Source organism: Centroberyx gerrardi, chromosome 23 (genome assembly GCF_048128805.1).
Source record: "Centroberyx gerrardi isolate f3 chromosome 23, fCenGer3.hap1.cur.20231027, whole genome shotgun sequence".
NCBI lineage: Eukaryota > Metazoa > Chordata > Actinopteri > Beryciformes > Berycidae > Centroberyx > Centroberyx gerrardi.
In genome coordinates this window covers 10,957,502-10,967,967 of record NC_136019.1, presented here as the reverse complement: position 1 = coordinate 10,967,967, position 10,466 = coordinate 10,957,502, and the positions used below count along the sequence as shown (strand labels likewise).

The 10,466-nt window shown below is 42.4% G+C and overlaps 1 protein-coding gene across 1 annotated transcript; it reads left to right on the top strand.

The window, feature by feature from the left end:
• The first annotated feature begins 848 nt into the window (after positions 1-848).
• Positions 849-9,260, top strand: slc16a13 (solute carrier family 16 member 13). The gene is made up of 6 exons (XM_071909476.2): positions 849-879; positions 4,954-5,178; positions 5,298-5,441; positions 5,698-5,954; positions 7,499-8,030; positions 8,986-9,260. The coding sequence occupies exons 1-6, from the start codon at positions 849-851 to the stop codon at positions 9,258-9,260; spliced, it is 1,464 nt and encodes a 487-aa protein (XP_071765577.2).
• The last annotated feature ends 1,206 nt before the right edge of the window (positions 9,261-10,466 follow it).

Genomic DNA, 10,466 nt, shown 5'->3' with positions numbered 1-10,466 from the left:
GACAAAGAACAAACATGTCAAAATAATACTCTGGATATGCCTGGATTTCTGATGTGACTGTAAATAGAAAGAGAGAGCATTGAAAGACACTGGTAAAGACTCTTTTAAAAGGTCATGGTCTTTGTGTAACTTATTTCAGGAACTGAATAAAACAGAGAAAATTCTCAGGCTGAGCAGATTAATCATAACTGTAGGGTATGTAAATGTCAATTACATTGATCCTTTACAGATTCATGCAATCATCCATACAAGAAGGGATTGATAAAGTCAAGTTCTGTCCCAGGCTCTGGATATTGAAGCCCTTTACAGTGAGACTGGACCTGCTTTTTACAGCCAGTAGACTAATAGCCATTTCAGGGCAATGGACAATTTTAAACCTTGTGGTTGCCTCCCTCTAGCGTCAGTATACTGGAGACACATGGGCTGTTACCCTAAAATATAAAATATATATAACTGAGGCACTGTAGAAATAAAGGACAAGAGTATCATATTCTCCTTATTTTTTTAGCCACGAGGATGTTGTCGTGTCTGCCTGGTTGCAAGCCCGTTATTGTCGTAGCCTGTATTTTTAAATTATTGTGACTAAAAACAAAAATAGTTCAGATAATCTCCACTAGTGCACAAGATGTAGGAACAAAAATACTTGAAAAAGCCAAGTTCTTTTGATAGTCGGTGATGTTCGTGCGCGTGCCCACGCGCGTGCGTGGCAGTTGTAAAGTTATTATCCAGGCTATCCATGCCATACGGAACGCGCGCGACCTCGGGTGCGCACGCGTAACTTGAACTTGTCTCCTGGTTTTGGCGTATTGCTATACCGATGCTTTTGTCATTTACTGTGGCGGCTGACCATGTGCAACTCCAGAGAAAGCTCGACTGAGGGTAAGTAGTGGCGACTGGCGAGTTATGTAATATCCTTACCAGCACAATGAAGCGGTTATTATGCTACAAGACGTGTTTATTTTAGCTTTAAATAGTAACTGACATGCTTTGTCAACATTGTGCCGGCCGGCTGATTTGCAATCATTGGGCATATCTAATTTTAAGTCCGTTATAGTATTTTCTAACTCTCCTTTTTAAGATTTGACTTAGACACGATAGTAATGGCATAGGTTATGAAACAGTTAAATATTAATAGCCCACCATAACCGCAAATCACCACTCTATGCCGCTACATGTGTCGCGTAGCAACGACGTTGTTGGCTACGGTTGCGGAACGATATTGCGTGGCGGAAGAGTGACATTTAATTACCACTATGAATATCATCGATTGAAAATAAAATATTAATTGAATATTTGCGTTGTTTCTCTGTCAGTACAGTGTGTTGCCGGTTACCTCGGGTGTGCACGTGTGTGACAGCCAACGCGCATGCGCTGTTTGGATTCTCGATCAGCTTACTTGGAGTTGCAACAGCAGCTGATTGGATGCGTACGTAACCTACAGTCCTTGCAGTTTCATTCGTCTGCCTACCTGTTCATAATTATGTGTTTAGTTATGAGTTTTGGCGGCTGATCTGTCTCCGATGAGGCTTCAGCAAAAGGCTATAACCGCTGTCATAGGTTTTTGGAAGAAAAGGCGTTCAGGAGGCAGGAGCAGCCTTGTATTTACTGGTGTCACAGCGGTCTGATGCTCCCATACGGTACGACCATGTGTCTAGAGATATAGCTGATGTTGATGATTATGTATTAATGTACAGTACATGTTTTCAAACAAAATAATAATTGCACGCATAAACTGTTGGCTCTGGAGGGGTTTTCAAAATTGACATTTTGTTGGGTATGGCAACCATAGTCCAAATTTGATCTTTTAGTTTTTATAATTTTAATGGACTGTAAAGATAAACTAAAAAGTGCCTGGGGACAATTTGGAAGCTATAGGCTATCTAAAAAGATAATTTCAGGGGAGCATTCAAGACCAATACACTTGTCAGTTGTGTGCAGCTGTGCATCTGTGGAAGACAGTGTGGTGACCTACATCTAGTAATAACACGTTGACCAAAAAGTAATATGTCAGTCATCAGTCATGACTGATCAGTTGGTTTCTAAATTTTGGTAGCAAATAATATGAGATAAGGGGACTTCTCCATACTTTGAACTTTATTGAACTGATGTCTCCAATAAAGACATTTAATTATCTTATTAAACCTGATAGGCTACATTACGTTTTCTCTTTATTTCTTTGTGTATGCCAAAATCTGTCAGGGTAAATAAATACTTTGCACATTACAGTAGCCTACATACCCTGTATGACTGTTTGCTGCCCCCTACTGCAACCCTCTGTGTATTTTGGTTGAAGAACATTATACAAGTTGAGATTTTATTGACATAATAAGTGCTGCTTGGTGGATTAAATGTATGCTGAGTTTACCAGTAGACAATAACAATCTGGAAAGGTCACATACACCTGTGATACGCAGCTTCACAAATGAGGCTTCATTTTTTTCACTCCAACTCTGTATTACTAACAACCATCACTGGCATAGAAAGTGATAGGAACACACTATCAAAAATAAGGAAGGGAGGTTTCCTGTTCCAGATAAGTCTATTTAAATCCAAAGCACATGAAGTGAAAAGAGCTGTGCAGCAGATGTTTTGTCAGGCAATGCAAAATCGTTGGCGACAGCTCCTAGATTGGGAGGTCGTAGTTGAAAATATCAGGCACAGTTGCCTGGCATGGCAGAATATATCTTTTAGACAAGTGCAACACAATTGTCTCATCCTAATGTGAAACCCGTCTTTGTCTTGCAGCTTTTGGATCACTGAAATCTGGTGTTTGTGATCCTCCTGCTCCTCTCCTCTTGCAGGTAGGTCTCAAATTCTGCAGCCATCACACTAATTCTATAGGACATAATATATACAGACACACACAAAGCTATCAAACTTAAATGCAATATGAATCAACTGTCGGAGAGACTATCGCACTTCATCATCTGAGTGCCATTTCCCTAGAAAAGCCTGCATTATGGACAGTTACTTGATAGTGACTATTGCACTGAAGTTTGGCCCTTGTAAAACACCAATTCATATGCATTAATCGTCACTTGCTTGCTTCATTTTATTTCATATTTTATTTTATTCACTTACCAGCAATATCCACTGTTTTACATTCTATTTCTAATTTTTTGTTCGTTGCTGACAGGTTTGTGAATTATAAAACTTCCAGTGTGTGTGTGTGTGTGTTAGGGAGTGGGTTGGGCACAAATTCCTACAATTCCTGCAGCAATGAAGTGAATAGCATTAAGTTTTGGGCTGAGGTCACTGTGCTGTGCTACTTAGCTCTGAAAACAGGCATGTTGCGAACACGGTGGCTTTGAGCTGCTTACTGCGAATGTTGCTTCGTCTCATTTTGAGTTCTCTACACAAAGTCGTCTCATCTGATTGAGCAACAGACGGGGAAAAATACCGTACAACCAGCAGCATAAATAATCAGAATGATTGCTCAGTTTTCCATGATCTACCACCAGTGACCTCATGAACACACATGCAAGTGTACTGTTATCATCAGTTAGGCTGTGTTCACATTATATTGTTGTTTTTTCAAACTGCTAGCACCGTTTTTGCACTGAAGTTAAAGGATGCAAGAACTTTTTTTGTGATTATCCGCTGTGTTTTTTGGCCTCCAGCACCTTTTGGAGTGTTTTTGCAAGTGTGTGGTAGTCCCTCTTCTCTTGTGTACTAAAGCTAATGGAAAGCAGCTGCAAGGCGGACTGGCAACAAAGCACTACACCTTCTTTTTAGGCAGAGCGGAGTGCTTTCGAAAGTTGAGAAATACTGAACTTTTTCAAGGGTCATTCCGTTGACAAATGCAATTTTCCAGCTCTCTGTGTGGTTATGAGTCATTTGAGCTAAAAAATGATACAACTGAATATTGAAGATTGGGTTGTTTTATATTTTTAAAAAAACAAAACATTGTATGACCAAAGCTTCAGCTTGAGCTTTGTGATTTCATAATGGTAAATTATTATATTATAATTAGACTTGTGAAATTGTTGACGTATTTTACATCAAGAATTAGGCTACAGAAAATATCATTAGTTGCATTTTTTGTCCCACCTTTCCTAGTTCCAGCAAACACAAGCTAGATAGTTACGTTTGAGAAGCTCATGATTTTACATTCTGCCAAAATCACTAATCATACATTTTGATTTAGCTTTATGAGTAAGTGTATTTTAACAATTGGATAGTTGTCTGTGACAGACAACTAGTCTGTGAATGATAAGGAATACTCCTTCAGTTGGAAAGAGCATACGCAACTGCACTGCACATTTGTGAGGAGGGCCAATGCCTTTATAAGCTTAGGTGACTGTTGGAAATATTCAAATGATGCCGAGGAACAAGCTACAAATTGCCGCAGCATGTACAGATGACTTCAGTTTGCAGCACCATCAGACACCGTTAATAATGATGACCGCAGTGATATTTCTTCCATTCACTTGAAAACTCATCATGACAGAAAGTGTGTGAAGCCATGAGAAATTACATGTCATCCCCTTTTGGTATCTATGTTACTGACTCTAAAGCAGAAGTGCTCAAAAAATCCAAAGGAAGCTGGTCAGGAGGTTTTGTTATCATTCAGTTTGGAATATGCAAATATCTCTTTGTAGCCTATCCATGAACCCTCCTGAGCAATCATTCTTGGAGTTCACCTTTCACCTATTCCCTGTCCTCAGTTTGTGAAGCAACCTAGTAGAATACAATGGAGAGCTCTCTGCATGAGGACATACATGGTGCAATCAGGAAATTTATTGGCCTGTGCTAAGTTAATGTTTATGGAAGTGGAGACCACAAAGAGGTTCTGAAACTTCTTCTGCACCATTGTCATGGAGGGACAATTATCACTTTCCTTTCTTTGGGTTAGGGTTAGGGTTATTTCTTCCTCCCTTAGCCCAAACCACCGGCCACACTGGTTTTTGAATGCTAACCTGCCATTTCTCTGCTGCCCTCTCTCTCCTCTAGCCATGACTAAGTCCAAGGCAGAGACCAAGAGCGTGGAAGCAGACGGCCCAGATGGAGGCTGGGGCTGGGTGCTGGTGGGCGCCCTGTTTGTCTCCTCAAGCCTCGTGTTTGGTCTGATGCGTAGCTTGGGGATCTTCTTTGTAGAGTTTGTCCAGTACTTTGAGGAGAGCGCCCAGGCAATCTCCTGGATCACCTCCATCGGAGTGGCGACGCAGCAGTTCTTCAGTGAGTCCGTCTGCATGTGCTTGTTCATATTAAAGCCCCATTAGTACCCAAGACACTGTGTATAGAGTCTTGAGTGACTGAGACAGAAATGTGTGTGTGTGTGTGTGTGTGTTTCCCAGGTCCGCTGGGTGCAGCGCTGTGTAATGCGTATGATGCCCGGGCGGTGGTGATGACGGGCGGCTGTCTCGCTGGACTCGGCCTCATACTTGCCTCGCAGGCCACCTGTCTCGCTCACCTCTATCTCACCATGGGTGTCATTTCAGGTAACGCGTCTCTCAAATTCTTACAGCATAACTGTCCCTTTTTCTATGCCTGTTGATATTATCCTAAATACAGAAACTTAAGCATAGTATGAGGTTAGTCAGTCCTGCTCATATCCAAACATAATTATTGCTTAGCAGGTGTTTAGGAGGTTATTGAGTTGTGTGTATGTGTGTGTTAACAACTACAGGATCATGAGATGAGAGAGCACCTGGTTAATTGCGCTGAACATCGCCCCTTCTTTCCTCTCTCCTCCAGGCTTGGGCTGGGCGCTGGTCTTCACTCCCACCGTGGTTTCAGTCATGGCTAACTTCACTCGGCGACGCTCCTTGGCTTTGGGACTGGGTTTCTCAAGCATTGGCCTCTCCTCCTTTGTGTTCAACCCCCTCTTCCAGCTGCTGGTGGAGACGTACGCCTGGCGAGGGGCGCTGCTCATCCTGGGGGGCCTCAGCCTCAACATAGTGCCATGTGGGGCGCTCCTCCGTCCCCAGCGGCGCTCTAAGGTCCCAGAGAAGGTGGGAAAAGGCATTTTTTTAGCCATTTGTTTATTGATTTAGAACACGCAAGTCTGCATGTTTGATCTCTGTAAAATGAGATACAGTAGGTGAGATACAGTAGGATAGCATGATCATTTTATCACAAGGAAAATAAATGGGATTTGGAAAGTGTTTCTGTACGAATGTGATGTGTGATTTGATGTGTGACCTATCACTCATCACACTATAAGTTACTCTACATGACAGGAAAAAGTGCATAGGAACTTTTGAGCTCAATCTGCCGCTTTAACTGGTTCCATTTACATTTACCCTCGGGTCAATTAATGTGCGCTGTCCCTGTTTAGAAATAAATAAAAAAAATGAAAATGAAAATCTCGGTTCCCAAACCTACAGGCTGTCATTAGCAGGGTTGGGAACTGAGATTTTCATTTTCATTTATTTATTTATTTTTAAACAGGGACAGTGCACATTAATTGACCCGAGGGTGAATGTGCCAACTGGCTAATTTTCAACTGTAGTCCCTGTGGCCAGATGTTATTGGCCAGAAACTGTAATTAAAAATACATATAAAAACACTGCAATCATCTGAGAAAAATAAGAATAAATGTTGGGCCTCAAAAAGGGTTAGGATTCATGTTGCCTTATCAATTCCTATTAATTATTTTGCCCTCCTTTCTTCCGTGAGCTGCTGTGTGTGAGTGACAGATAGGCGTAGTGAGGCTGGGGGAGGCAGAGTCTGTTCAGTTCAATTCTCTACAGCACTAGAGTCTCTTTGTAGCTGAAGCATATAGTAATATAGCAAGAATGGCAAATGTTTGAGTGACGAGCCGAGTGTGGCTACACTTACACAGTGTCTAGTTTGTCCTATTTGTTGCCATGCTGCTATGAGCTTCAGCCAAAAGGAAGCTGCTCCCTTTCTGCAGAGTTGAACTGAACACACTCTGCTCTCCCCTTTACTGCTTGCCACCTCGTCACAACCTCACAATCACTCACACACACTATCTATTTACAATTAATGTTGGTAGCAGAATTTCAATTGAGTTACAGACTTAGTATTTTGGGACGCTATAAAGGTCTATAAATAATATTATCACTTCATTAAGGCCTGATGGATGAAAGGATGTCAAATAAAATGGCCAATTGCCTTATGATTGTAGTAATTGCTTTTCAAGAGGCACAAAGATATTGTGTAAATGGCCTTTGCAAAACGTGTGTTTGGGATAGTGTATGCTTGCTTATGTGTTTGGTAATAACTACATAAAGTCATTCATAAGCCCTCATCCACCCATCATCTTTTTGATAAAAAAAATGGAATTATGTAAGATTCAAGTATATTTAGCTGATTTAATTTTGGGATGCAGCATGGGAATACCTGGGACAGTTGAGGGTATGTTATAATTTAGACATGACCACACTCTAAATTGGTCCTATGAAGTGGGTTAAAGTAGATTAAAGCTGTATTGAAAATTATGAATACTAAAGAGTCTTGTTTAGATAGCGGTATATAATGAAATGTGTTTAGTTAAGCTGAAGCTCAGCATCTCCTCCTCTTCCTCCTGCAGGTGGACTCAGACAGTGGCTCATCGTGCGCTGCCATCCTGCGGCGGGTCTACTCCTACCTGGAGCTGTCGCTGCTCTTTGAGAGGCCGTTCCTCACCTACACCGGGGCCATCACTCTCTTTAACGCCGGCTACTTTGTGCCATATTTCCACCTGGTGGCCCACAGCCGCAATGTGGGCTTCTCAGAGTACCAAGCTGCCTTCATCATGTCTGCCACCGGCGCCACCGACATTTTGGGCCGCGTCGTGTCGGGCTGGTTCTCAGACCTGGGCCACTTGCGGCTGGTCCATCTACTGACCTTGTGGACCAGCCTGACAGGCGTGTTCATCATCCTGCTGCCCCTGAGCTCCATGTCCGGCTCCTACCCCATCATGCTGGTGATCAGCCTTCTCTACGGCTTCTGCGCCGGCGCCCTGACCTCGGTGGTGTTTCCGGTGGTGCCGCAGATCGTGGGCCTGGAGCGCATGATGGGAGCGCTCGGCCTGCTGCAGCTCATCGAGAGCAGCGGGGGACTGCTGGGGGCGCCGCTGTCAGGTAGGAGCACATCTGAGGAGCAGACTGGGATGGGATCGACACTGGTAGTGTTAGTTCAGTCATATTGGAAGAGGTTAATGGAGTAGTGTCTCCACTGCAAAAAGTCGAGTAATTTGATAAACTGTCTATAAAAATGGCCTTATAGTATTGTGAATTTATAATGTTAATATACTTCCTACTGTCGGTCATGTCACCTTTTCACAAACAAGGGAAGGTGACACTTGCAGGCTGTAAACACCAGTTAACATGTTGGGGCCAAAATTAGTCAAAGATTAACTACGGTAAAACATTCCAGGCCTCATTCTCTTACCCCCTCTGTTTTTCTCAATTCATCATCCAATCTCTGACCTACACGTCCCTCATGCAGTGCTTAGCACCTCAGGCAGATTGTGTGAATCAAATGTAGCCAAGACTGATGCAGTCTCTCTGTCTCAATGCAGCTGCACATTGTAGTCAACATGGTTAGAACAGAATGCCTGAAAATGTCTTGCCTAACCTTATAAAAACATGTCATGGTATTTTTAAGACTTTAAAAGCTTCTCTGTTTCATGTTCTGAACACAAAACAAATATAGCAACATAATTGACTGCCTGACGGATGATTCTGCAAGAACGATAATGACCATAGTCAAGTCACCATGATGCAACTTAATGCCATAAGGGCTTCTTCTTTTCTTGTACATTGAAGTGGGCATTTCCCTCCACCACGACGCCAACATATGCAGACTTTATAGGTGCCTTATATTTTCCTGTTAGTTCTCATTTGCTCTCCTTTGCTCTTTGTTTATCTCATTCTCAAGAGTCTCAGGATTTTCTACACTCTTGAGTAACGCATAGAAAATACAAGATTTTAATGCCCTTTTCTTCATATTTTCTCTTTTCGATCTGACTTCTTCTTTTTCTCTGACTGTATCATTCCTTCCCTAACGCCATGCCTCCTGTCTCCCTGTCCAAAGGATTTCTCAAGGATGTTACAGGCGACTACATCGTCTCCTTCATCGTAGCGGGCGGTTTCCTCATCCTGGGCTGCCTGGTCATGATGACTCTGCCTCACTACTTCTCATGCACAGACCCCCCCCCTCCTCAAAAGCATTCCCCCGACAGCAAAAATAGCGATCCACATTCAGAGTCTGGACTTTTGAACAGTCCTCTATCCATCATGGACAAGGAAAATCACTCAGAGACGCCTTCTCACTCGGAAACCAGCTTGGGTGAAACGGCTCAGACCTGAATCAAAGCAGGATTTAACAAGTGATATGAATTGAGGATTGGACTACCAGTATTAACCACCAGCAGGACTATACTGGTTAAGGGCCCAAGAGCCTTATTAATGTTCTTCAGTCAGCCTTATATAGTAGTGGGGGCTGCACTTACACACCACCAGCAGTGCCGGATGACACCAGAAATGCTGTCTCAATACATTTCAGCACAATCAGCAATGCATCATTACATACTGTATATTACAGTTAGTCTACCTCCCAGATTCAGACCCAAAGTGCAGATCCAGGTTTACAGCAGAGAAGCGTGACTGGTATAGAGGCCCGTTGAATTCTTTACTCGTTATACATCACAACCTGGATAGTATAACATTAATATAAGTTTAACCATTAAGATTCAACCCCTTCTCTCTACTCTAAATGAACCCTCTGGGTGTTTAGATATTATATTTACATAGCACATCAGTTTAGACTTTGGTGTGCTTACTTTACATGCACAGTGGGATGCAAAGCACGCAAAGTACTGTATCAAGAAAGAAAACACCACCTCGGGTGTTGCCTTGTGGAAATGTGATCTTATTTTTACTTTGCTTTTTAATTATCACACATACTCTCATGTTTGCATATTCAACTCACTTGACTATGGAGCAAAGAAGCAAAAACAATATTGTCCCTTCTCTTGTTGTCTTAAGTTTCCATGTGAATGGCAAAGATCTCCTGATCTTTTCAGTCTTAGCTGTCCAACATTGCTGTTGGGCGGTTAGTGGGAACCAGCACATCTTTCTTTACATTTTGAACACACATGATCAGCCTGCTTCACATTCAGTGGCTTCACAAAACTGAAACCATCATCTACCAATACAAGAAGACATTTGGCCCATCAGTGGTCTTGTTGTCCAGTTTAGAAGGGCCTAACCTTAACTGGAGAACCATGTTTTACTGGGCCTTGCAAAGCATTGCTGCTCATTGCACTTTTCTTTTTTACCATGATTTTTACCATAAAGTTTATCAGTTGAGCTTCTAATGTGATCTAATGGATCGGGACATTCTCTAATCAAGACACTGAATTTTTTAATGATTAGTGGCACCGATCTGCGTTGTTCACTGTTGACATTGATCTAGCACAGCAAAGGCCTTAAGAGAAAGCTGCAACCTGCTGCCCACACTGTCAGATACCGCAACACTGTCCTCTCTCTCAGCCTCAGGAATTTATTTTTCAA

What these genes read in the sequence shown, in the direction of transcription:
- slc16a13 (XM_071909476.2), top strand. Translation starts at nt 849, where the DNA reads ATGTGCAACTCCAGAGAAAGCTCGACTGAGG. An exon ending in CAGAGAAAGCTCGACTGAGG is followed by an intron (nt 880 to 4,953) that starts GTAAGTAGTGGC and finishes TCTCTCCTCTAG; the next exon opens with CCATGACTAAGTCCAAGGCA. An exon ending in CACCATGGGTGTCATTTCAG is followed by an intron (nt 5,442 to 5,697) that starts GTAACGCGTCTC and finishes TCTCTCCTCCAG; the next exon opens with GCTTGGGCTGGGCGCTGGTC.